Consider the following 27,868-nt stretch of genomic DNA (forward strand, 5'->3'; position numbering starts at 1 on the left):
TGAAGGGATTTGAATTCACTTTTGACACACCACAAAGAGGCACATTATGAACAAGACTAGTAAATGCAATGAAGACTCTGTCCAATGAAGCTTGCTGAATGAGTCAGAAGACACCACCACTATGTGATCTTGGGCTACCATCTATGTCTCAGTTTCCTTACTACAAAATGAAGAAGTAAGGCTACTCTGATATGCACCAATGTTAAAAAAGTTTGTATAATGAACTAAAGGTTATTGATTCACCAACAGAAACTAGCATAAGATTTTCTAAGAATCTAAACTTCTCTCATTTTTCAGAATTATTTTTAAATATTTTTATTTCAGAGTAATTTGGATGTCACTGAATCTCCTTAGGTTGCCAACTCGATCTCACTCCAACTCTTCCCTTGTCTACCTTGAGGCACCCCTTAGAATAACACACTGAAAAGAAACACTTTCAATTCCAAAAAGTACTACTAAGTAAGATATATTTTACTGAAGGCTCTTCGTCAAAATCCTCTTTAATTACCTCTGCTCTTCCCCCAAAGTTCCTCTCCCCAAGGTCGTGGTCACCTTTCTCTTTCCTATTTCTACCAATTTTTCTGGTCTTCCTCATACTTTCTCAAAATCCTATTTGCTTGTACCCTGTGAAACAAAAGCCCTGGAACACTTACTGTTCCTGAAACACAACAAGAAAGGGAAAAGAAAAATGAGGTCCCAGTCCATAACAGGAATCTTAAAAGAGTATTGTACTTTCAAAGAAGAATAATCGCATGACTGGAAATTCTCAGTTTAACTAATGAAGATATAAAGCACCCTTCCTATCCAGTTTTCTCTCCTGCCTTGCTCCAAAGCCACTGCCATATGGAATCAACATAACGGATGAGAGTATGGTATATGTAATGAAACTAATCCCATATTTGTTTCAAATTGTATTTAGTGTTATTACTTATGAGGCTACTTGGAATTCCATATGAAATCATGAGTTTAAAAAGCACACACCTCAATAACCACCTTCTAAACCATCTGATCTTTATTTAGTCTCATTTGATTATGAAAAGACAGTATTATTCTAGCCCACTTAGTTTCATAAAGTGTTCAAAGTTCTTTATATATAGCATCTCAATCTTTTGTCAACAGTAGGGCACATGTCAATGAAGAAAAATTGAGGCTGAGGCAAGGGAAGGGAAGCCCCCTATGCAGTAGAGCAAACATCTGACATCAGTCATTAATCCAAATACTGACACAGACAATGGAATTTAGAACCTGCATTACCATGAGGTTGTCACTGATGACCATTTGTCCAAAATCAGTGATTTCGTATGACAACGCCGTTTTTGAACTTCAGGTGCAATTTGTGATTTTTCAATAAATTTATCTTGAAGAAAGAATGATAGTCCATAAAGAATAACAAACCACTAATACAGCAAAGGTAAAACCAAGCTGTGCATTAGGAAAAACAATTCTAAATTTAGCACCCTAAATTACAGCAAGGAAAGCCCTCACACCACCATTCACAAGTCTCTGTTCAAGCAATTTATTTTTGGCAAACCAAATCACAGCTGTCAACACTGGTTTTTTTCCACCCCAAAATTACATAAATTATTCTGAAAAAATACAGACATCTTCAACTTGGGGAAAAGTTACAAATGCCGTGTGTCTTTATAAATGCTTATTTTAAAAAGTCACACGGAAGGGAGTTAAAAAAAAATGCAAACAAACAAACCCTGGAAGATGCAGCAGAGCCCCCTTGCTCCCGAAATAAAACTCCTGGTGGCTGTAACAGCAGCGGCAGCGCTACTCCCGACAGAAGTTTTCAGCTGTCACTTCTAACAGCTGAGCGCTTCCTAGGAGAGAAGCGACAGGCCGAGAAGAGAGGTGGTTGTGGGAAGTCTGAAAATTTAATATTTGAAATCTTACACTCGAAGGGAAACCCTTCCGCACTTCACCTGCACTTAGGGGATGTCCAGCAAGCGCAGCCCCCCTCCCCCCAACACATGCTCACACCACCCGCGCCCCGCCACGCTCAAGTCCAACAGCTCGAGGAATCGACCACGCGCCCTTTCTCCTTACCCCTTCAAACAGATTGCTCGCGGCTGCGCTGACCTGAGGCTGAGGGCGCGACCTGCACCTGCGAGTCCCGCAGAGGCCTCACACCTAAGGGGCATGTCCGCCCCGCCCGCTCCCCTGCCGCGGGCAGCGCGGTGCCTCAGCTCCTCCAGGAGCCCTCCGGGTCTCCACGCTCCAGAATACGCCCGGCTTCCAGCGTCCGCGCCGCCGCCCCGGCCCTGTCACCTCGGCACCCTCCCTCCCCGAGACCCCGGGCCTCACCCCCTCCTCCAGCTCATCCTCAGAGCCCGCGTCCTCTGGCTGGTCCAGGTCTATGTCAAACACTCCTGCCATGTCCTCAGCTTCCCTGTCTCGGAAGTCCGGCGCTGGGTAAAAGCCGTCCCGCCTCCGTCGTCGCCTCATGGGCCCGGACCCGCTGCAACCACCGCCGCTACTGCCGCCATCACCGGCTGCTTAGGCTTAGTGCGTCTGCGCCTAGGCCGTAGACTGGCTCCTCAAGTTTAGCGTAAGAGCATGCGCACAGGGTCCCATGAAGCCAAACTGTGGGCAATGCACATGCGTAGAACTATGGCCAGGATCCAGGTACTGGCAGAAACATGCACAAAATACCAGCCGAAGCCAGGTCTGGAGACTGGCGCATGCGCATTGTCAGCTAAAGCTTTTGGTAGACAGTGAGCATGCGTACCATAGCTGAAGTTGATAAATTGAAATTGAACATGCGTAATTAACCTTTCTGAATAGGAAAAAAAAATACACAACAAAACTCCTCGTTTGTGGAACATGCGCATTCGTTCTCAGATCGTTAGTGTTGAAAGTGAGCATGCGTATAGTGAGAGGGCGGGTTCTCTGAAGTTTGAAAGGAACCGAAGCGGCTGGTTCGGGGGCTGTCTATGAGTGGGGTTAATGGTGAGCTCCTGGGGTTAAGGATGGGAAAAGGGAGAGTCTTGGCTTTGCGGTTAACTAGTTCGGTGGCCTTGTGAAAATCACGTATCCTTTCAGAGCCTCAGTTTCCTTATCTGTACAATGAGGATAATAATACCTACTTTGCGGGTTTGGACTTAAACGTACAATGCCTGGCTCTCAATCCAATGCTCATTTCCAGTGCTGCACAGACCTGATTTGAAGTCTTTATCAAAAATTGTCTCTTTTTGTTGTTAAAAATAATGAAGACGTGGCCGGGCGTGGTGGCTCATGCCTGTAATCCTAGCTCTCTGGGAGGCCGAGGCGGGCGGATCGTTTGAGCTCAGGAGTTCCAGACCAGCCTGAGCAAGAGCGAGACCCCCGTCTCTACTAAAAAAATAGAAAGAAATTAGCTGGACAACCAAAAAAAAAAAAAAATATATATATATATATATATATATACACACATACATACATATATATATATATATAAAATTAGCCAGGCATGGTGCCGCATGCCTGTTGTCCCAGCTACTTGGGAGGCTGAGGCAGAAGGATCACTTGAGCCCAGGAGTTTGAGGTTGCTGTGAGCTAGGCTGATGCCATGGCACTCTAGCCCGGGCAACAGAGTGAGACTCTGTCTCAAAATAATAATAATAATAATAATGAAGACCTGTTCTAATATTTCATCTGGTCTTCTTTCTCCAAGCACCATCTTTCTTTCTGTTGTACCTGAGCTAAACAGTCTTTCTTGTAAGTCTTTAACTAAAGTTACCAGGCTAGAAAGGTGGTTGGTGGAAAGAGTAAGTCATTATTTAGAAGAGAAAAAAATTAATGTTAATTGAAAGTACGACTGTTGAGCTCACTTCTGTATTCTGTGTGTCTGTGTGTGTGAAGTGTGGTACTACTAATTCCTTCAACCAGCATTCACTTTGTTTTGTTTTAAATACATGTTTAGGAAAATAGTGAATATAAATCAGATTTTGGAAACTACTGAGTTGTGTATCAATAGGTTTGGGTATGGTCAATCACAAATCCCAAAACCATATAGAGTAAGAGAAGAACTTGAATAACTGGCTGTGTAGACAATATAGCTGTTTCATTTACAACATTATATACAAGGCATTCTAAAATTATGTTTTATTGATGTCTAATTAACATAGATAGCATTTTATTTGTTCTTATTAGTAATGTAGTGGTTCTCAAAGCCTATATTTTGTCTATTACAGGTTGTTCACTTTTTTGATGAAATAGGTCTAGACTGTGGCTCAGCATGTCAATTGTGACCGTGCAGCTTGGTCAGTGTGGCAATCAGATTGGCTTTGAAGTATTTGATACCTTATTCAGTGACTCACACAGTTCCCAGGGACTCTGCTCTAAGAGAGAGAATGAGGCGTATCAAGCATCTTGCAAAGAAAGATTCTTCAGTGAGGAGGAAAATGGAGGTATGTGTGGTCTGCAGGCCTCTCCTTTACTCTGACTTAGCCTACCTCTTCAAGGCCAGGCCTTCCACGTGGTATCTGAACCCCATCCCTTTCCATCTCACTAGGGAATGACTTTGCCCTGGACCCTTTGTTTCTATGTTAACAACGTTTGCTTCTCCGGTGGCATCTTTCCCTGAGCACATGGTGCACATCTCACCAATCTGAAATCAACCAGACAAAACTTCTCTCTTGACTATAGCTTTCTTCTTCCTTCTGTGCCTTCTCATCTAAGATTCTCAAAGGAGAACCCTGCTTAACCAACTCTCATCCTGTTTCTGCCCCTCAGCACCACTGAACTACTAAAGCTGCTCTGAGAAAAGTTTCCAATGACCTTCTAATTTATCAGATCCAGTTGCTGTTTTTCTCTTCTTTTCTCTTCTTTTTTTTTTTGTTTTTGTTTTCCTTACGAGATGGGCGATATGTTGTCCAACCAGGAGTGCAGTGACTATTCATAGGCCTCAGCTTCCTGAGTAGCTGGGACTACAGGTAAGTGCCACTGTGCCCAACTTGTTTTTCTTCTCTTCATTCGCTTAATTTCTCAACTGGATTGGGTAACTGATAACATTAACTGTAAAATTCCCTCCTTGAAACTCCTCCTTAGTCTCTGTACTTCTCTTCTCCAGCGGTTGTATCTCAAGCTTTCCTCTGTCCTCAGTTGTATAGTTATCTCCGGGCAATTTCAATCATTCTCATAATTAGGTTCATTTTTTTCGAACTCTTCACCTCAAGCATTCCTCCCACCTCGGCCTCCCAGAGTGCTAGGAGTACAGGTATGAGCCACTGAGCCTGGCCTACACCAATGACTCTCAAACCTAGCCCAGCCTCTGTTCTATGCTTTAGGCAAATTATGGGATACTTCTACCTGTACCTCCCATGTGAGCCTCAAACTCACATCTTTATACCCAAGGCATTCATTATCTTTCCTTTAGAACTTACACTGTTACTGTATATATACCATCAAACATCAAGATCTACTTATTTGACTTTCTATATATCTCTTGAAACGGTTCTCCCCTTTCCACCCTCACTGACATTGCCTTAGTTCTGGCTCTTGTCCTCTCTTATCTGGACTATTTCACTCCTTCTGCATTTCCCTGCCTGGATTCTTACGTTTATCACGTCTGTCCCACACTGCTCTATTAAAAAAGACATCTGACTATTCCTCCCCTGCTTGAAAATTTTCAGTGGCTTATTATTGCCTAAAAGATAAAGTTTAAGCTTTTTAACATTGTCTGCAAGAATTTCCAAGATCTGAGCCCTGCCCAATTTCCATCTCGATCCATCACTTCTTCTACCCCCTCCTTCTCTTTCCTCAGCTGCAATCATTCTGAGCTAATTTGAGCTATATATGGTATTTTGTACCTCTGAATATGCTGCACCTTTGGTGTGAGTTTGTTGTGGGTTGTATCATGTCATACTGTGTGAAGTGTTGATGTGTTTTATCTCCCCCACTAGTCCTCCTGGGGCTGGTTTGATGTTGTCTTCATCTCTGTATTCCCAGTACACGCAGTACATGGCACATTGTAAGCGCACAACGGATGTTTTTTTGTTTTTGTTTTTTCTATCAGGTGTTTGTAGACTGGCCCCACGTGATCATTTTAGCCCACACTGACTCTTCCTGCTTAACAGAACACTGGGCTTCATGAACATCTGCATATACCTGCTGCTGCCCAGCTGGATTTCTAAGCAGTGTGACAGATCTTTCTGTCCCCAACCCCTGGGGGTTTTTTCTAGACCTAGAATTTTATGCTCTGAGTTGCCCAAATAAGACATGAAATTCTTTTTTTCTTTTGAATTTTTTCACTCTCTAGTTCCAATTGCCCGGGCTGTACTTGTTGACATGGAACCTAAAGTTATCAATCAAACACTGTCAAAGGCTGCCCAGTCTGGCCGATGGAAATATGGCCAGCATGCATACTTCTGTCAAAAACAAGGTTCTGGAAACAACTGGGCATATGGGTAAGAATAATTCGTCATGATTTTCAGTTTAGTTACACCTACATAGTAGATTAATAGACAGTGAAGTTACAACTGCACAGTTGATATGCCAAGCTCATAATCTTGAAATTGTTGTTTTAAAATTTAGAATTAGACTTCATCTAGAAGAAAAGCTCATTCCATCTCTATGTCTTTGCTTCAAGTAAGGTAATGATGAAACCAAGGATCTCTTTTAGCAGTGTTTTCTATCTTCTTCACTGTCATGCTGCAAAGTAATGTCTTATCAATACGATATCCATATCTGGCAAGTGTTTCAGTTATAGGAAGTACAACAGGCAGTGCTTCCCAAACTGTGCTGCATATTAGAATTTCCTGGGGTTCTTTGGAAAATCCTGATGCCTAGGGCTCACTTCCAGAGATTCTGATTTCGTTGGTTTGGGGTAAAGCCCAAATGTTGAGATTTTTTTCAAAGCTCCCCAAGTGACTCTAACGTGCAGCTAAGTTTGAGACCCACTGCTTGAGGACTGTTGTTAGGAATACTGAATAATTATGTTGTGCTGTAAACTTGTACAAATACCTGGTAATTGAAAGCTCCAGCCAAAGGAATGGTCCATAAAAGAGAGCTTTTGAGGGGAGGGGAGGGGAGGGTTGAAGAGAAGTTGGTTAATGGATATAAAAATACAGTTAGATAGAAGGAATAAGTTCTAATATTCAATAGCACAGTAGGAAAATTATAGTTAATAATTTATTGTATATTTCAAAATATCTAGAAAAAAAGAATTGTAATATTCTCAACATAAAGAAATGTTTTCAGCAGAAATGGGATAATTAGGAAGAAAATAAAAAAATTTAAAAAATGTTTGAGGTGATATATATCCTAATTATCCCAATGTGATCATTACACATTGTATACATGTATCAAAATATCACATGTACCCCCAAAATATGTACAACTATATCAGTAAAAAAATACGAAAAATAATGAAGTATATAAACCAAAACAAAAACCCAAATAAATAAAAAAGAACTTTCTGTGCCCTATAAATTCAATCTCCTAGTCCTATTTATCTTTTAAATATATTTAACTTGTATATTTAAAATTCTGTCAGTCAGGGTATCTACACCTTTCATAAGAGTTCATTTACGTAGTTTTGGACAAAACCTTTCTATCCTGTATCTTTTTCTCTGCATTGTGTCTCGCTGGTTAAATTGAAAGGTGTTTGTATTTGTTTCTTTTGCTATTGCATAGTTACTCTGTTCATGGACCCAGGCATGAAGAATCTATAATGAACCTAATCCAGAAGGAAGTGGAGAAATGTGACTCTCTGAGTGGTTTTTTTATTATAATGAGTATGGCTGGGGGCACAGGATCCGGGATAGGAGCGTTTGTTACACAGAATTTACAAGATCATTATGCACACTCTCTGAAAATGAATCAGATCATATGGCCTTATGGAACTGGTGAGGTATGAACATATTAACTGAAAATGTGTTTTGGGGCTGGGGCTGAAAAAGAAAAGAAAAGAAAATGTTATGTTTTGTGTTCTTTGCAGTTGAAATAAATGTGGGTAAAAGATTGATCTCACCCGGGTCTTCTTCGGGAAGAAGCTTCAGGAGTGCTTATACAACGTGGTACTTTCCCGAGCAATTCATTTAACTTTGCTTAAACTTCTCCAAACAAATGAGATGTCCTTTTTAAAAATTTTAAAGAAAATGATTTTGCTGCTTCTCGTAGGAACCCTTTCCTTTGAATGCCCCTGTGGCTACAGTCTGTAAAAGCAGGAACCTTGACCTCCTGTTGCCGTTCATGGTGCCATTGCCAACCTTCAGATAATTTTCATTTCTTTCCATTGGGAAAAACTGTCTATATAAGCCAATTCCTATTGATCAGCCTAGCTGGAGAAACAAAACAGAGGTGAGACAAGTCACTATAGGAAACGATATAGGAAGCAATAATAGTAATAGGTAGTTTGTTGTGCCCTTACTATGTAGAAGACAGTGTTCTAAGTGCTTTACTTGCATTATATCCCTAATCCTTATAACTCTAGGAGGCCATTACAAATGAGGAAACTGAGGCATAGAGAGATTAAATAACTTGCCCAAGGTCATACAGCTAGAAAGTGACCGAGGCAGGATTTGAACCCAGGCAGGATGCCATTAGAACCTACCACTGTTCTCTCCTCTCTTTCTTATTTCTGACCTTTTTCTCTGCAGGTTATTGTTCAGAACTACAACTCCGTTTTGACGCTTTCTCACTTGTACCGATCTTCAGATGCGCTGCTTGTTCATGAGAATGATGCTGTCCATAAAATATGTGCGAAACTGATGAATATCAAGCAGATCTCCTTTAGCGATATCAATCAAGTCCTCACACATCAGCTGGGAAGTGTGTTTCAGCCTGTTTACTCTGCGGAAGGCTCATTTCACTACAGAAGAAATCCACTAGGTATTTTTCTCCCTGCATGTTGTTTGTAAGAAAGCCTTATGTTCTGAAAGCCTCAAAGGTTATTCTTTGCTGTCTCCTCCCATCTGCCCGATGATACCTTCAGTCTCCCTCATCTCAAAAGCCTTCCTTTGGACCTGCTTAGCTCTCTGAACTGTCTTACTGAAAAGTTTTGAGAACTTGCCAAATTTCCCAAAAGAATGGTAGATACCCACTGCCTCTATCTTTCAAGATTCTTTCTCTTTTTTTTTATAGCAACTTTATTGAGATATAATTCACATACAATTCACCCATTTAAAGTAAACAATGCAGGCTGAGGACAGTGGCTCACGCCTGTAATCCTAGCACTCTGGGAGGATGAGGAGGGAGGATTGCTTGAAGTCAGGAGTTTGAGACCAGCCTGAGCAAGAGCACGACCCCTGTCTTTACTAAAAATAGAAAAATTAGCTGGGTGTTGTAGCGTGCACCTGTAGTGCCAGCTACTTGGGAGGCTGAGGCACAAGAATGGCTTGAGTCCTGGAGTTGGAGGTTGCAGTGAGCTACAGTGATGCCACTCACTCTAAGCAGGGCAACAGAGCAAGACTCTGTCTCAAAAAAAAAATAAAGTGTATAATTTAATGTTTTTTAGCATATTCACAAAGTTATACAACCATCATATTCATCACTCCATAAAGAAACCCTGAACCTGTTAGCAGCCACTCTGCATTTTCCCCCAGTTCCCCCAGTCCTAGGTAACCACTAATCTCCTTTCTGTCTTATAGAATTGCCTATTCTGGACATGTCATGTAAATGGAATCATACGATATCTGGCCTTTTGTGACTGGCTTCTTTCACTTAGCATGATGTTTTTAAGACTCACCCAGGTTGCAGCATGTATTCATTCCTTTTTATGGCCAAATAATATTCCATTCTGTGGATATATCACATTTTGTTTATCTGTTTACCAGTTAATGGACATTTGGGTTGTTTCTACCTTTTGAGACTTTATGAACAATGCTGCGTTAACATTGGTGTACAAATTTTTGTATGAACAGATGTTTTCATTCTTTTGGATATATATCTAGGACTGGAATTGCTATGTTTAATCATTTGAGAGCTGCCAGACTGTTTCCCAAGGGGCTGCACCATTTTACATTTCCACCAGGAGTGTATGAGGGTTCCAGTTTCTCCACATCCTTGCCTCATTACTATGTCTTTTTTATTATAGTCATCCTAATAGGTGTGAAATTGTATCTCATTGTGATTTTGATTTGCATATCCCTGATGGCTAATGATTTCTAACATCTTTGCATGTGCTTATTGACTATTTGTATATCTTCTTTGGAGAAATGTCTATTCAGATCCTTTGCCCATTTTTAAAAATTGGGTTATCTTTTTGTTATTGAGTTGTATGAGTTCTTTGTATGTTCTGGATACCAGTCCCTTATCAGACATATGACTTGCAAAAATTTTCTTTCATTTTGTGGGTTTTTCTTTTCACTTTCTTGGTGTCCTTTCTCTTCTTTAGGCCTTGCTACTGGTCTCCTCTCCTTCCTGTCTTCTAATGTGGCACTCTTCAGCTCCAAATCCAGTACTTCTCTTAGCTTGAATGTCTGGCTGCATTTCATACTTGACAGCTCTCTCCTTGAACTTCCTTCCTCAGCCTGTCAGTGTGAGGGCTTCACTGTCCCTCTTCTCCCTCCCTAATTGCTCTCTCTGACCATTTTTACTTTCTTCAGCCCCCCAGGGGCTGCATGCATTACCCACCATTCTTTCTTCAGCTCTTATTCTTCAAGTGGCACCTTATCAGTTTAAATTATCTATCTGCAAATGAGATCTTAACCTTTACCCCCAATCTTCATTTCTTTCTCAAAAGTTACACATTCAACCTGAAAAAGCTAATAAAGGAAATAAAACAAAACAAAAAAGCTTGCCTGTTCCAGTTTTCTTAGTTGCCTTCTGCTTCTTTAAATTTAGCATATTCTGAATATATTCATTACTTTTTTTCCTGCCTTTTTCCCCTTCCCCCAACCTAAACCAGTTCCTCCTCTTCCTCAGTTCCCTGTTCCTATTACCCACGTTTCTCCCCCCACCCCTCCACTTATCTTATCTGTATGCTCAGACCTGTTGGTGCCATCTCTGCCATTTGTCTGCATTCTTCTCACACTGCCCTGTCTCTCTGACATTGGTTCAGGGTCTCGGTATCTCTCAGTTAATCTTGTCATACTGTCCCAGAATACAAAGCAAACCAAAGCAAATTAGCTTGTCTGTTCTTTCTCTCTTTTTTTTTCTACATAAAAACAGAAGCTTACATCTACACGGATATTCCTTTCTTAAGATGGTCTTTTTTTTTTTTTTGAGACAGGGTCTCACTCTGTTGCCTGGGCTACAGTGGAGTGGCATGATCATCGTGATCGTAGCCCACTGCAATCTCAAATGCCTGTGCTCAAGCAATCCTCCTGCCTCAGCTACCCAAGTAGCTGGGACTACAAGCTCATGTTACCATGCTCAGCTAAATTTTTGATTTTTTGTAAAGACAAGGGCTCACTATGTTGCCCAGGCTGGTCTAGAACTCTTGGCCTCAAGTGATCCTCCTGTCTCAGTCTCCCAAAATGCCGGGATTATAGGCATGAGCCACCACTCCTGGCCCTTAAGGTGGTTTTAATCCTACTTTCCTTCCTGTTGCCTGCCGCTTCCCCCCTCCAGTCCATCTTGCACACTGGCTCCAAATGAGCCTCCCAAAGCACAGCCTTAAACCTTATGCTCTGTTATGCTTAATGTGTGGCTTATGCATTTCCTGCCAGATTTGTCAGAATTTTTTTTTTTTAGACTCCTGACTAAAGATTTGTCAGAATTTTTTTAGCCTGGTATTCCCTGCCCTCATTATGCCCTGAACCCTAACTTTCTAGCTTTATCTCCTGCTGCCCTCTCTACCTGGATCCCCATCTATATTTTTCATCCTCCTATGTTTACTATCTTTCTTCAGTCTGGTACTTTCCTGACCTGGTCCCTTTACTCAGTATTCTCTTTCCTTGTAAGTTGCTTACACACACACACACACACACACACACACACACACACACACATCTCAAGTGCTCAAGTGATCCTCCCACCTCAGCCTCCCAAAGTGCTAGGATTATAGGCATGAACCAACACCACTCCTAGCCTCTCCTTAATTCTATTTCATTCTAAATACAAGTTTCTAATGATAGATACATTACTCTCTTAAGGAATTACTAATCCTGTCTTCTTTCCAAGTAGAGTTTCATGTTAACAGGTTTTGATTATCGTTGAACCAGATAAAATAAATGAAAGATCCAAGGAAAATTCCTAAACAAATATTTAGTGAACACAGAATGACAAGAAAAGCATGTCAACTCTTATGTTTACTTTTTTTTCTTGAAGTTAAGCTAAATATTTCATTCACATTTCCAATTACTCAGCTTCTAAATTCTTCTTTCCTTTTTGGCAAAGTATCTTTTCTCACCCATGCTAAAATGGGTGCTAAACTGAAGCAAAGATGTGGTCTGTAATAGACATTGTCTCTGAAATTATATTTATATTTAAAGTTTAAGCAATTCTGCCTTTAGAGGGAAAAAAACATTTGGCCTAGAAAAGCTTCAAATCATGGTTGTGTATAGGCCAGCGGCAACAGCGTGGAATAAAAAAAATTTAGTTCAGATCTTTTTTTTCTTTACAGGAGACTTAATGGAGAATTTAGTTCCTCATCCTGAATTCAAGATGTTGGGTGTTCGTAACATTCCTCAGATGTCTGAGAATTCATTGGCATACAGCACGTTTACTTGGGCTGGCCTCCTCAAGCATTTGAGACAGATGCTCATTTCTAATGCAAAGATGGAAGAAGGTAAAGGGTATTTTTAAAATATGCAGCCCACAAGCTGGGAAAAATGCCTGTCCTGGAGCTCTCAATATAAACTGGCTTAGACCAGTTGAAATAATGGTCCCTTCTTCTGGTCTGGGAGGCTCCTGTAGAAACTCACCAGGACATCCCAGGAGGGCTTCTTAATCACTTCACAGTTTTGTTACCAAAAACTATTTCAGATGAATGCCATATTTTTTAAATTATTTTATTTTAATCAAAGTAATATACGAACATAGGTTTACAGATCAAATGGGGAAAACTCACTTAAGGGTATATTTAAATCCACACATCGCACTGTATGTAAATTATATCTCAATTTTAAAAAAAGTCAAGTAATGTGCAGTATGAATTTAAAACTAGGAAAACAGCAGTGTCCTGTCTACACTTCCCCATTGCCCAGTGGAAATTACTTTCAACATTTTTGGCTGTTTCTTCTGGAATTTGCCTCCATATTTCTAAATATCTTGCTTATGTTGTTATTTATTTTCCACTTTTAGATTATTATCCATTGCATTCCCAGTGTGAAAATTGAGGATTCAATCATTTTATGTCCCCTGTACACACACAAACACAAACGCACACATGCTTTCTCACTCACTCACATTCATCTCTCTCCTTTCTCCCAGTGTAGTTATAACATACTTTGGGGTTAGATCAATTTTCAGTGTTTGTATTACTTTTGCTATGTAAATATTATTCACAGGAGAGCTATGTACTATGTACACAGATTACTTTTTATTTCATGTATAATTAGTTTTTTCCTCCTAGAGTTAACAATTATATTTATTTGGTTAATATTGTCTACACCTATCACTAATTTTTTTGTTTTCTTGAGACAGAGTCTTGCTCTGTCACCCTGGCTAGAGTGCAGTGGCATCATCATAGCTCACTGCAACCCCGAACTCCTGGGCTCAAGTGATCCTCCTGCCTCAGCCTCCCAAGCAGCTGGGACTACAGGCACACACACACTACCATGCCTGGCTAATTTTTCCTATTTTTTGTAGAGACGGGGTCTTGCTCTTGCTCAGGCTGGTCTTGAACTCGTGGCCTCAAGGGGTCTTCCTGCCTCAGCCTCCCAAAGTGCTAAGATTACAGGCATGAGCCACCATGCCAGGCCCCTATCACTAATTTATCCTGAAACTTTTCTGTAAAAAGGAATCCCTTCTCAACGTGTTCAAACCCACCAGGTTTTTCATTATCTGCTTGGAGATATCCTTGTAAAAGGCCTTCATCCTCCTGTTCCAGTCTCGGCTGATTGCTTTTCAGGCTTGAGGAGCCACCTGTACTGGCACTTCTGTTTGCCTCATCCTATAGCATATCCCCCATTTCCTAGATTTCAAATCTTCCGCTTTCTTGGTTTCTTCCCTCATATTGCTGTACCAGTATCCTCCAGGAGCTTCCTAAGAAAGAATACAGGGAAGGTAAAGTTTTTGAAGCTATGAATGTCATTATTCTGCCCTTTTATTTGAATGATAGTTTGGCCAGGAATAGGATTCTAGGTTGGGAATCATTTTGAATTAATGCTCTATTATCTTCCAGCTTGCAGTGCTGCTGTTGAGAATTCCCATGTCATTCTGATTTCTTTTTTTCTTTCTTCTTTTCTTTTTTTGAGACAAGGTCTTTCTCTGTTGTACTGGCTAGAGTGCAATGGCATCATCTTAGCTCACTGCACTGCAACCTCAGACTCTTGTGCTCAAGGTGATCCTCCTGCCTCAGCCTCTGGAGTAGCTGGTGGGACTACAGGTGTGAGCCATCATGGATGGCCGTCATTCTGATTTCTAATCTATTTTGTTTTCTCTTGAAGCTTTTGGGATTTTCTCTTTATCTTGAGCATTCAGAAAGTCCTTGATGTAAGTCTTTTGTTTATCTCAGTGGAATGTAAATTTTATGAGGCCAGGGATTTTTATCTGTTTTGTTTACTGCTGTATCTTTGGAGCCTGGAACTGTGGCCCAACACATAGTAAATGGTCAACAATTACTTTTTAAGTGAGTTCCTCTGGGCACTGAATGGACCCTCATGGACATTGCAGGCTCATGTGGGTTTCATAGTTAGGTGATGTGCCTGGCCATTTTATTGGTGGGCTCCCAAATATTAATATCGTATGTGGCATACCTTACCTCTTGATGAGTTGCTTCTCCCTCTGGTCTCTTTCCTGAAGACATGATAAGCCTGGCTGCCAGTCTTTTCAGAACTGGACGGGGAAGACATGATTGTTACCTTTCCCTGTGAAAGCTTCCACTTGGTGACCAGGTTTTCCATAAGGTTTTCTGCAGGGCTGTCACTGAGGCTACAGCCTCACAGGTTTAGCCTTTTCAGAGCAGAAACTTCCCTCCGGGATGGAAAGGGACATTCTTCCCTGTTGTAGAGAGTGGGAAAGGGGTCTGTGGCTCTCACTGCTTCTCATACAGATTTTTAACTAATCTTCCTTTTTTTTCCTGCTTTTATTTTTATTTATTTATGTGTGTCTGACTTGCTCTGTCACCCAGGCTGAAGCCCAGTGGCATGATCATAGCTCGCTGCAGCCTTGAACTCCTGGCTGCTCAAACAATCCTCCCACACCAGCCTCCTGAGTAGCTGGAACTATAAGTTTGAGCTGCCACAGCTGGCTAATTAAAAATTTTTTTTTTTGGCCGGGCGCGGTAGCTCATGCCTATAATCCTAGCACTCTGGGAGGCCGAGGCGGGTGGATCGCTCGAGGTCAGGAGTTCGAGACCAGCCTGAGCAATAGTGAGACCCTGTCTCTACTAAAAAATAGAAATCATCTGGCCAACTAAAAATATATATAGAAAAAAATTAACCGGGCATGGTGGCGCATGCCTGTAGTCCCAGCTACTCGGGAGGCTGAGGCAGGAGGATTGCTTAAGCCCAGGAGTTTGAGGTTGCTGTGAGCTAGGCTGACACCACGGCACTCACTCTAGCCCGGGCAACAGAGCGAGACTCTGTCTCAAAAAAAAAAAAAAAAAGAAAAATAATTTTTTTTAAATGATGGAGTCTCACTATGTTGCCTAGGCTGATCGCGAACTCCTGGCCTCAAGTGATCCTCCCACCTCAGCCTCCTGAGTAGCTGAGGTTACAAGTGTGAGCCACTGCACCCAACTTTTTTCTGCTTTTTGAAGTGCCTGGCCTACTTCTAGGACCTCAACGGTGGGCAGAAGTTTTAGCTTTATCTGGTTGTTCAATCAGTAGCCAGTGGTTCATTTGCTTTCTAGCTTCCAAAACTTTGTTCCCATTATCTTCTCTCTTGTTCCCCTTTTTTCCTTGTTTATGCTTTTTAAGAAATTCCTTTATTGTCTCAGTGGGATTTGGGGAGAGAGTGGCAGTAAACCGGTATATTCAGTCTGTCATGTTCAACTAGAAATCACTACTTTATTATTTTAGTAGTGTATATTATACCACAAGTTAAAATAACTTAAAGTTTTAATACTGCGAAAGTGGATTTTCTCAATATTTACTTGTAATATTTTATTGATTTTAGATTATAATGTCAGAGGTTTAGAGATAAGCAGAAAGTTCACATCTTAAAGTAGTGCTTCCCAAGTTTTTTGGCCACAGTACCTGTTTTTCTAGAAATACTTGTTAATATCTTAAGGAACAAAGTGTTCCTTAGGGTAGTATGAGACGTGCAGCTCCAAGCTCTCTTAGGTCAATAAACCACAGTTTGCTTAGTTATTTTCTCATGCAGGACTTTAGGGAATCAGCATTTCTTTCAGTTATAGAGTTTGAATTTATAAATGTTTTCATGTATATATGAATATATATATGAATAAATATATTTATGCCACAAATCAGATTAAAGGATTTTATAACTGTTCATGTTATCAGGCTGTTCTATATAAAGATAGACCCCATTTCTGTCATCATCAGCAATGTATCTGTTTCCACATGTTCCAGCAACAGGGAGAATGAGTGATCCAAGAGGCAGCAAGGCGGAAGTTAATATCTTTTATCACCCAGCTTTGGAAGTCACACGCTGTCATTTCTGTAACATCCTTTTAGTTATTAAGGTCAGCCCTATCCTGTGTGGGAGCGTGTTGCCCAAGGGCCTGAAAGGGGTCCTCTTGGAGGCTGACTACATCCCTCTGCCATCTGTCCCTAATGAATCTTGTCCTTCCACATGCAGAATATACTCATCCCCTCCCAAGGCCCCCAAAAGTTACATCCCATTAGCACATCAGCCTGTAGTCCAGAATCTTGTCATCTAAAAGTGGTGTGGATTTATACTCCTCAATTGAGATTTCTTTTTTTTTTCTTTTTGAAGACAGAGTCTTGCTCTGTTGCCCGGGCTAGAGTGAGTGCCGTGGCGTCAGCCTAGCTCACAGCAACCTCAAACTCCTGGGCTTAAGCGATCCTACTGCCTCAGCCTCCCCAGTAGCTGGGACTACAGGCATGTGCCACTATGCCCAGCTAATTTTTTCTATATATATTTTTAGTTGGCCAGATAATTTCTTTCTATTTTTAGTAGAGATGGGGTCTCGCTCTTGCTCAGGCTGGTCTCAAACTCCTGACCTTGAGCGATCCACCCGCCTCGACCTCCCAGAGTGCTAGGATTACAGGCGTGAGCCACCGCGCCCAGCCCTCAATTGAGATTTCTTAAGCATAGCCCTGTGAGTATGTTCCTTGCCTCCTATACAAACTCTGGTGGAACAGCCATGGGATAACTGGTAAACAATCCCTTCCAAAGAGCAGGGGAAAATGAGAGGCACACAGGAGTGATTAGTTTGTAACAATGTAGCAGGTAGAGTTTGTAACAACTGTAGCATGCTGACAGTTTCTTGATAAAAATACAAGGCATAAGAACATTTGTGTAAAAGTCTTTGTGTGGACATATGTATTCTTTTCTCATGGGTATATACCTACCAGCCTCATTGCTGGGGTTGAATGATAAGTCTATGTTTAACCTTTTTAAAAAACTGCTAAATTGTTTTCCAAAGCAGCTGTACCATTTTACATTCCCACCAGCAGTGTAAAAGGATTCCAGTTTTTCCACATCCTTGACAACATCTGATATTGTTTAAGTCTTTTTCATTATAGCTATTCTAATAGAGGTGAAGCAGTATCTCCTTGAGGTCTTAATTTACATTTTCCTAATTTCAATGATTTTGAGCATTTTTCATGTGCTTTTTAGCCATTTGTTTATCTTCTTTGGTAAAATTTTTATTCAGATATTTTTCCAGTTTCTTAATTGGTTTGTTTAGCTTATACCAAATTTTTTCTATTTTTGCTGTCTGTTATTGTGTATTGAATATCAACCCTATCCTATGTATAATTTAAGAGTAATTGGCCAGATGCAGTGGCTCATGCCTGTAATTCTAGCACTTTGGGAGGTCGAGGTAGGAGGATTGCTTGAGGCCAGGAGTTCAAGACCAACCCAGGCAACATAAAGAGCCCCCATCTCTACAAAAAATAGAAAAATTAGCTGGGTGTGGTGGCATGCACCTGTGGTTCCAGCTACCTGGGAGGCTGAGGCAGGAGGATCACTTGAGCCCAGGAGTTTGAAGTTACAGTGAACTATGATGATGCCATTGCACTCTATCTAGCCCAGGCAACAGAGTGAGACCCTGTCTCAAAAAATAAAAGCTTTTTTTAAAAAATATTTTCATTTGACTAGTCAATTTTTTGTTTTAGAGACAGAGTCTCACTCTGTTACCCTGGCTGGAGTGCAGCGGCTAGGCACAGACGAGATCATAGCACACTGCAGCCTCCAACTGCTAGGCTTAAGCAGTCCTCCTGCCTCAACCTTCCAAGTAGCTGGGGCTATACTTGCGTGCCACCACACCTAGCTGACTAGTCAATTTTCAATATTATTTTTGTTTTGTTTCACATCCCTTAATGTTTTGTTGTGTGTCTTATTTGTGGTATATATAGGCCAAGCACTGTGGCTCATGCCTATAATCCCAGCACTTTAAAAAAGCGTATACAGTGAGGTTCACCCTTTTCTTAGGTGTATGAATTTTGACAAACTAATACAGTGTAAACCACCACAATTGAGGTAGAGTATTTCTACCATCCCCCAAGTTTCTCTCACACCCCTTTGTAGGCAATCTCTCCCTCCACCCCTATACAAACTGTAGGAATTTTGTTCTTACACTTTTGCCTTTTACAGAATGTCCCAGAAATGGAATCATACAGCATGTAATCTTTTTAGTCTAGCTTGTTTCATTTGGATAATGCTTTTGAGACTTGTCAGTGTTGTAGCATTTATCAGTAGTTCCCTTTTATTGCTGAGTTGAATTCCATCAGATGCACCTATCACTATCTTTTGATATTCAGTTATGAATATTTTGTGCCTTTCTCAGAACTGAGTAATTTGAATCACTTCAGGTCAACTAGGTTAGAATTTTTAAACTTTTACAGGAAAAGTCAACTTTCATGTATCAAATAAAAATTTATGAGCCAGAGCTGGGTGAAGTATGACTCACACCTGTAATCCCAGTAACTCGGGAGGCTGAGGCAGAAGGATTCCTTGAGGCCAGGAATTTTAGATCATCCTGGGCAACATAGTGAGACCCTGTCTCAAATAAAATGATATAAAATACACATACCACAAGACATCTTTTTCCTCTTGTTCAAAGTCATTCATAAAATCTCTTGCTTTTTTTTCCTTTTGGTAGGTATTGATTGGCAAGTACGACCTCCTGTATCAGGACTTCCTCCTCTTGGTAAAATGCCTCTCAACAAGGAGCTTCATTTTAACACCTCCATTGCTAATTTGGTCATCCTTCGTGGGAAAGATGTGCAAAGCGCAGATCTTGGTAAGAAGTTAAGGTGAAAATTAAGACGTGCATTTTGCACATGGATGTGGTATATCATATATAGTTTTTTAAAGTCCTTGTATTTAATCTTTTATTTTCCCCATCTCCAATGCTGATGGAAGGTCCCTGTATTTAATCTTAGAGAAAGGAAGATAATAACTATGTGCTTTAGTGGCAAAGTATAATCATTGTATCAGTTAGTATGTGATTGGGCAACAAAACAGAAGTGATATAAACAAGATAAATGTTTTATTCTTTCTTCCATCTGGTCTCTCTGTCATCCTTACTGTGTGGCTTCCCCCTTATAGTTCAAGATACCTGCTTGAGCTTCAGCCATCAAATCACATAGGATTAAGCAAAGAAGGGCACATCACACTTGCATTTCTATCCCATTTACTGGGACTAAGTTCTGTGCCACATCTAGTTGCAAGCGTGGCTGTGAGTGCAGTTAAAATTTGGGGATTCTGTTACTAAGGAAGAGGAGGAGAACAGGAATTAATTGTTAGTCAACCAGTGGTCCCTGTGGGCAGCATTTTGTTACAAATTTTTCAGGAAGTTGAAAGAGCAGTAGTTCTTATTAGCTTTGTTTTTCTGTGTCAGGTCTCTAGGTTCATTTTATCCTTATTTTATGACTTTATTAGTATCACATTTGCTACTTTGTTTTGTGTGTGTGAGTTTTTTTTTTTTTTTTTGAATAGAGATGCGGGGGTCTGTCTCACTATGTTGCCCAGGCTGGTCTTAAATTCCTGGCCTCAAGTGATCCTCCTGAGTCAGCCTCCCAAGGTGCTGGGATTATAGGTATGAGCCTCTGTGCCTGGTCACATTTGCTATTTCTTGGTGTGGTATAAAGAAAACCAAACAATCTACTCCCTGTAATACCCCTTAGACAAAGAACTAATAATAATTTAAAATAGATCTCTTCTGCCGGGCGCAGTGGCTTACACCTATGATCCCAGTAACTCAGGAAGCTGAGGCAGGAGGATTGCTTGAGGCCAGGAGTTTCAGACCAGCCTGAGCAAGAGCGAGACCCCATCTCTACTAAAAATAGAGGGCGGACCTGGTGGCTCACGCCTGTAATCCTAAGCACTCTGGGAGGCCGTGGCGGGTGGATTGCTCGAGGTCAGGAGTTCGAGACCAGCCTCAGCAAGAGTGAGACCTCGTTTCTACTAAAAATAGAAAGAAATTATCTGGCCAACTAAAATATATATATATAGAAAAAATTAGCCGGGCATGGTGGCGCATGCCTGTAGTCCCAGCTACTGGGGAGGCTGAGGCAGTAGGATCGCTTAAGCCCAGGAGTTTGAGGTTGCTGTGAGCTAGGCTGACACCACGGCACTCACTCTAGCCTGGGCAACAAAGTGACACTCTATCTCAAAAAAAAAAACAAAAAAAAAACAAAACTAAAAATAGAAAAAATTAGCTGGGCGTGGTGGTGCTCGCCTGTAGTGCCAGCTACTCGGGAGGCTGAGGCAGGAGGATCGCTTGAGCCCAGGAATTTGAGGTTGCTGTGAACTAGGCTGATGCCATGGCACTCTAGCCTGGGCAACAGAGTGAGACTCTGTCTCAAAAAGAAAAAAAAAAAAAAAAACTAAAAGGCAAAATAAAAGATTTCTGATGAAATAGATAAGAAAATATCCATTTATTAGTTTTCACAATTATTAATTTATACTATAAAGAATGCCTTATGTTGTTTTTACTCTAGAGGGGTTTAAAGATCCAGCTCTCTATACCTCCTGGTTAGAGCCTGTTGATGCTTTCAACGTGTGGAAAACCCAGCGAACCTTTAGCAAATATGAGAAGTCTGCATCGTTGGTCAGCAATAGCCAGTTCTTAGTAAAACCACTCGATATGATTGTGGGCAAAGCGTGGAATATGTTTGCTTCAAAGTAAGTAAAGAATAAGTCTACAAACCTTTCTAACCTTGGGCAGATTATATAGTGTTAAAGCACGAGGCAGGTTCTAGAATAAGCACGGTTACCACTTAGTAGGTGTGAAGCCTTGGGCATGTGGCTTAAATTTCCTCATCTCTGTAATGGGTCCTAACTGAGAAAATTTGTGGTGAGGAATTAAAGGAGGTAATCATGTAAAATAACCTAGTACAATGCCTGGCTAATAGTTTGGCATTATTATTATTATTATATGGATATTATGTTGTTGACTAAATGAATAGTTTCTAAGCCACATGAAATTAAAGTAGAAATTTCATTATAAGGCAGGGACAATAAGATAATTTTCAAAACTAAGATCCTCAGGAGACTGGAAGAGATCCTGATCTTCCTCAGTAAGACAGATGGTAAGTTAAACTCTGTTTGATACTCAGAAAAGTCCACTTGATACTAAGAAATGTTTTAGCAGGTTTCTTGACCTCCATCACAATTACTTAGTGTCAAAGCAAAATCCCTCAAATGACTGAACGAGGCTTTTGATTAGCTACAATTCCCAATAGCCCAGCCATCCTCCATGTGGCTGTTTCTTAACCCCCCACCCCTCAGGACTGTGAACTCTCTGTCCTCTTCAGGTATCATTCTCTTCCCACTCTTTTTACATGGTAGCAGCCATTATTATGTCAATTTAATTCATGTCTACGCTTGATATTCTTTATGGACATAATTTCTCCTGCCTCAGAACATTTTGGGGGGTGGGAGGGATTGAGAGGACCACCCTGGCATAACTAGAAATTAAATGTCCAAAAAGCACTTGGGAGGCTTCAAGCCTTAGATGAAACTTTCCAGGCACTTTTTAGAGTTTATATTGAACCCAGTCATCTCCTGTAGGGTGTTAAATATGTGCTGGGTGGACAACCACATCTGAACACACTTCTTTTTCCTGTGTGCCTCTTCTTGTCACTCTCTGGGACACTAAAAAAACAGAGAGTTTGACATAAATTCTGAAAGCTCACTAATGTTTGGAGTAAAAAATGTAGCAAATATAAGGCTTCTAAGAGATTCTGTGATCTTCAAATGTTCATGAACTAGAAAAGGTCTATTTATTGTTTGTTTTTAAGAGTTATTCATTGGCCTGAAATTTTTCATTTTACATTTTCTGTTTGTGGGTTGGTTTGTTTGTTTTTTTAACTAGAGCCTACCTTCATCAGTACACCAAATTTGGAATTGAAGAAGAGGACTTCTTGGACAGTTTCACATTGTTAGAGCAAGTTGTTGCCAGTTACTACAACCTCTGATTTTGAACAAAGGAAAACAGTATCTTGAAGCATTTTTGGACTAAAACATCTTCAGTACTACTTTGTGAGGTTTTCAAAGTTCTGACTGTTAAAGTAACAAAGTAGAATGCTGAGTCCATTCTGTATCGCATACCCACAGAAAAGGAAGATATCTTTTAAAATGAAAAATAGCATGTTATCAATGAAAACATCTACTTGGTATTTCATTTCTAAGAAAAAAGTTGGTGCATCGATAAAGAACCTTGGAAACATTTGGCTGAGATGTTGGAACTCTGGAACTATCCAAGAAAACAGAATATTCTGTTTGTCTTCATGTTCCTAAGTCTTTCCACTTTACTCCAAAAAGGATTCACTAAATCCGAACTAAACTTTCATAGCACAATTTTAAGCTAAGAAATTGTAATTCTGTAGAAATGCTTTGAACCACAAGAGGGAGATGTTGTCAAATGCTACAGTGTGAACATCTATTTTGAATATTGTCTAACAGGGTAAGCGTTTCCATTCCAAGCAGCTATTTAAAAATAAATGTCAGGATTTTGGTGAGAAATGCTTATGTATAAATAAAAAATAAGTAAATATATATCTTGCTTTTTTAAAACTCTGAGTATGAGAAAATTTGATCATATTTTGTTTTGGGTCTCGGAATGCCAGAGCAAAAGTTGATCTTATTAAACTACTGCTTTAAAATTGCTTATAGGGACCAGGTGCAGTTGCATCTATAATCCCAGCAACTCTGGAGCCTGAGGCAGGAGGATCCCTTGAGCCCAGGAGTTCAAGACCAGCTTGGGAAATGTAGTGAGACACCCCACCCCCACACCCCGTCTCTGTTTTTTAAAAAAAATTTGCTGGCCGGGCCCTGTGGCTCACGCCTGTAATCCTAGCACTCTGGGAGGTTGAGGCAGGCAGATTGTTTGAGCTCAGGAGTTCAAGACCAGCCTGAGCAAGAGCAAGACCCCATCTCTACTAAAAATAGAAAGAAATTATATGGACAACTAAAAATATATATAGAAAAAATTAGCCAGGCATGGTGGCTTGCGCCTGTAGTCCCAGCTACTCAGGAGGCTGAGGCAGGAGGATTGCTTGAGCCCAGGAGTTTGAGGTTGCAGTGAGCTAGGCTGACGCCACGGTACTCTAGCCTAGGCAATAGACTGAGACTCTGTCTCAAAAAAAAAATAAAAAATTTGCTTATACATGTTTAGCTGGTGTTGCTATATGCTTTGTGGTAAAAGGGGTAAGAACTTTCACCTAAATTTTTCACTAAGTTGGGAAAATTATCACCAAGGAAATACAGTGCTTGATGAAACTGACACACACAGATGTGGTTTCACTCAGAAGGACAAAATACAATTGAAAATTGGCAACTAACTTTGAGGGAAATGGTGTATTTCCATAAAACACATCACATGCAATGTATTAACAAATGTAAAATGGGAAACAAATAGGAACATGTGTCCTTTCGGCCAAATCTACCAGTAGTGACTTTTATATGGAAAAATGACAGTTCACAGCTTCCCTGGTTTCTTCCTTTTCTTTCCATATGGAAATAATTACCTTTTTGCTGTTTTTCTTATCAACTGTTGCTATGATTTAAAATACTGAACCATATCTTATTTCTAAGGAATGTAAAAAGTGGTCTGTTCAGCTGCTAAAAGGCACACCCTACTGCTGCATTTCGTTAACCCAAGTATAGTTGAAAAATAATTAGATCATAATTTTACAAAACAAAGTTAAAGTAATTGTTTAGGCATTGAAAGAATCCAAAGACTGAAACAATTTCCCAGACTAAACCAGCATTCATGAAGATTTGTAACTGGATTATCTCACCAGGGGTTAAGCTGACTCTGAGGAACCTTGCTAGAAGTTAAGGGTAAAGAAAGTCATAAGTTGAAATCATTTGATAATTGAGAAAAGAAAAGGGCCAAGTATATTTCTAATTGGGCAACTCATGGAATCAATGGCAGGTAAATATTAGAAGTAAAACCCGGTTAGAGCTCTGTATCCATTCACTTATACAGCTTGACCTTTTTTTTTTCCTGAGACAGGGTTTGACTTTGTCACCCAGGCTTCAAATGATCGCCCTGCCTCAGCCTACCCAAACACTGGGATTTTAGGCATAGCCACCGCACTCAGCCTTGACCGTTTCTTACGATCCACTACATTATTTGATAAGTCTGGGTATCTAAATATTTTTAAGCTTGTTTTAAACATTTCCATGGAAAATAATGTTTTCTTATCTATTTGGAATAACAAAATGTTTGCTCTTAGAGTTGGGATTTTAAGTTAAAAACACAAGGAAGCTAATGTCAAAGTTTCAAGATACGGAGTGGCATTGGAAATGTACTTTTGATTTGTGTGGAGAAAATGGCCAATCAGCCAGGACAACATTAGAATCATAGACTCCTAGGCCTACAGATCCAGAAAACTTAGAAATGTAATTTCTTAGATTACTGGGTAACTAGCATACTAGGTTTTCAAACATTATCCTGTAGAAGCAGGATGCACCCCTGTGCACAGTGAATACACTGTAAACACAAACTGTTTCGTATTTTCAAGCCTTTTCCATTTCTTATCTCCCCCCATTTGTGCTTTTCTCAAGAGCTCTTTACTATGAGCTGTAGAACCTATTTCTTCCATTGCATTCCCTCTTTCCTCCAGCTTTGAGCTCTCCGCTGCCCTTACTACTCAGTCGGTCTGTAACATTTCTCCTTTATTTATTTTATTTTTTTAGAGACCAGGTCTCACTCTGTTGCCCTGGCTGGAGTGCAGTGGCATGGTCATAGCTGACTCCAGCCTTGAACTCCTGGGCTCAAGAGGTCCTCCTGCCTCAGCTTCCTGAGAAGCTGGGACTATAGGCACACACCACTGCACCTGGCTTTTTCTCCTTTATTTTACCCATCACTTAGAACTCACTAAGTGTGCCAACAGTTCACTGTTACCAGCCAATTCATTCATCCAACCAGTAACCATTCAATGCCAGGCATTGAGCAAGATGTCAAAGATAAAGGGATCAATATCACATAGTCTAAATGAAGAAGCTTACAGTGTAGTAAGTTTCTTTGCATGTCTGGTGCTACATTTCTAGCTTCCTAATTATTGCTTATTATCTTGCCTGTGTGCGTATTCAACTTTTTTACAGGAAAGATGTCATCCAAGAAAGAACAATGAACCAGGAGCTCTAGTCTGGGGTAGATTTAAATGTGTAAATGTCTCCTCACTGGCTCTGTAGACTCTACTTTGCAGGGTACATACCAGTGATTCTTCTCCTGACCACCATGTTTATCACACTTAAATTCTTGTTCAAAACTTTGTTTTAAAACATGTTCCATATGTCCCTATCCCACTGTTCTCTCCATGAGCCCAAAGTCTGGCAGTCAACCCTTTCTTGTTCTGCCACCTACATACCAAATATGGCTTTACCCGCTAACTTGCCATTTTTGGCCAACAACCAGTTATTTAATCTAAGAGATATTTGCTCATCTGTATCAATCACGTTTTCTATGGGTTTCAGGAATGTGAGCCAAAAAACCTGGTTTTATATTTTCAACTAAATAACTTCCTACTCCTACACCCTGAAATGTCTCAGATGATGCAATGTCAGCCTTATTAATAATAGATGGAATCCCATTTCTGCAAGCAGGAATGTTTGCATAAGGAGCTAAGATAAACAATGTAAATAGTTCAAGTTTCTGGGAAACACAGTATTGGGTCAGTGCAGGACAAAATATGGCATTCAAGCTATGGAAAAAGGGGAAATTGATATAAATTCCTAACCACTTAGCCTATAGGGAGCCAATGAAGCAGGAAGAGATAAAAAGGAAGGTCAGGGTACTGATGATGCTCCCAAAGAATTGTTAATAACTTACAAGCATTTAAAAGAAAAAACTTGATTGTTTTTGAATTATTGACTTTACCTAATGAAGAATAGCTTAAAAAGAGTAAGCTAAATTACATATCACTTAGCAAATAATTCTGTCTTACCCAAATTTATCTTGTTTACCAGTGATGGAGCCAATATAATGGGTACTTTTTTTCTTTCGGAGAGAGTCTTGCTTTGTTGCCCAGGCTGTGTAGCAGTGGCTATTCACAGGTGCAATCATAGCACACTACAGCGTTGAACTCCTGGGATCAACCGATCATCTTATCTCAGCTTCCTCAGTCGCTAGGACTAGAGCTGTGCACCTCTGTGCCCGGCTTTGATGGATCTTTATAATGAATTTATAAATACTTAAATTTGAATTTAATATGTAGAAAGGAAACATTAAAATATTAATATTTTAAATGGCCAAAATGGTATTTTTGACATATTAAGTTAAATAAAATTATTTGAATTAATTTTACCTGTTTGTTTTTATTTTGAAAATATAGCAACTAAAATTTTTTAAATTACAATTATGGCTTGCAATATATTTATGGGACAGGGCTGTTCTAGACCTTTCAGGAGCAAAGTCCCAGGAATTGTAGAAACTGGAGTTGAACAAAGCTTATCCTCACTAGGTGAGAGGTCATGGGAACATGACAGTAAGAAACATGACATAAAGCAAAAGATGGGAGTTTCCTTTTTGACAAAAAAGAGGCCTTTGCTTAAGCTCGACTCATGTGATCACTATGAAAGAGGCAGGATGTGAACTTAATTCAACAAACATTCATTGAACACCTTCAAGGAAAGACACTGCTACGATAGGTTGACAAAAATGAGTTAAACCTGACCTCTGTACTCAAGAAGGTCACCACTCGGTATATTCTTTGCTGCAAAGCATGTGCGTGGCTCATGGTAAAGACTCCGTGTTTACTGAACAGATTAACATAAATGCCTTAAAAAACTCTGAAGACATGTAAAGCTACAAAACTACAGGCACACAAGGAACCTGTTAAAGCTCCCATTATGAGCAACAGATTGCACAGCCATTAGGGGAAACTAAGGACCTGAAACTATAAAAATAATAAAAAATCTTGTCTCTGGGCCCGGCATGGTGGCTCACATCTGTAATCCTAGCATGCTGGGAAGCTGAGGCGGAGGATGGTTTGAGCGCAGGAGTTCGAGACCAGCCTGAGCAAGAGCGAGATCCCATCTCTACTAAAAAAATATAGAAAGAAATTAGCTGGACAACTAAAAATATGTATAGAAAAAATCAGCCAGGCATGGTGGTGCATACCTGTAGTCCCAGCTACTTGGGAGGCTGAGGCAGTAGGATTGTTTGAGCCCAGGAGTTTGAGGTTGCTGTGAGCTAGGCTGACGCCACGGCACTCTAGTCTGGGCA

At 40.4% G+C, this 27,868-nt stretch overlaps 2 protein-coding genes across 12 annotated transcripts in view; one reads left to right on the forward strand and one right to left on the reverse strand.

Moving 5' to 3' along the window:
* Positions 1–2,668, reverse strand: part of RPS6KB1 (ribosomal protein S6 kinase B1) — a 38,102-nt gene extending 35,434 nt beyond the window's left edge. For 5 of the 11 annotated variants that reach the window (XM_045525616.1, XM_045525611.1, XM_045525615.1 and 2 more), the window contains exon 1: positions 2,311–2,585. In XM_045525616.1, the coding sequence (XP_045381572.1) occupies positions 2,311–2,451 (141 nt within the window). In that variant the 5' untranslated portion in view covers positions 2,452–2,585. Of the gene's footprint in view, positions 1–1,254; positions 1,577–1,705; positions 1,934–2,310 lie in introns of those variants that run through there. The other 6 variants (XM_045525620.1, XM_045525621.1, XM_045525613.1 and 3 more) reach the window with 5 other exon arrangements.
* Positions 2,669–2,705: 37 nt separating this feature from the next.
* TUBD1 (tubulin delta 1) lies at positions 2,706–23,185 on the forward strand. The gene is made up of 9 exons (XM_045525622.1): positions 2,706–2,955; positions 4,179–4,394; positions 6,245–6,392; positions 7,621–7,837; positions 8,586–8,817; positions 12,494–12,658; positions 19,289–19,429; positions 21,132–21,315; positions 22,508–23,185. Exons 2-9 carry the CDS (start codon positions 4,223–4,225, stop codon positions 22,608–22,610), a joined length of 1,362 nt encoding a protein of 453 aa, XP_045381578.1. The 5' UTR covers positions 2,706–2,955; positions 4,179–4,222; the 3' UTR covers positions 22,611–23,185.
* Positions 23,186–27,868: the final 4,683 nt, after the last annotated feature.

This window comes from Lemur catta, chromosome 15 (assembly GCF_020740605.2).
Source record: "Lemur catta isolate mLemCat1 chromosome 15, mLemCat1.pri, whole genome shotgun sequence".
NCBI lineage: Eukaryota > Metazoa > Chordata > Mammalia > Primates > Lemuridae > Lemur > Lemur catta.

Coding starts and splice junctions, on each gene's coding strand:
- TUBD1 (XM_045525622.1), top strand. CDS start 4,223: ATGTCAATTGTGACCGTGCAGCTTGGTCAGTGTGGCAATCAGATTGGC. Junction 7,838..8,585: donor GGCCTTATGGAACTGGTGAG/GTATGAACATAT, acceptor TTTTCTCTGCAG/GTTATTGTTCAGAACTACAA. Junction 21,316..22,507: donor TGGAATATGTTTGCTTCAAA/GTAAGTAAAGAA, acceptor TTTTTTAACTAG/AGCCTACCTTCATCAGTACA.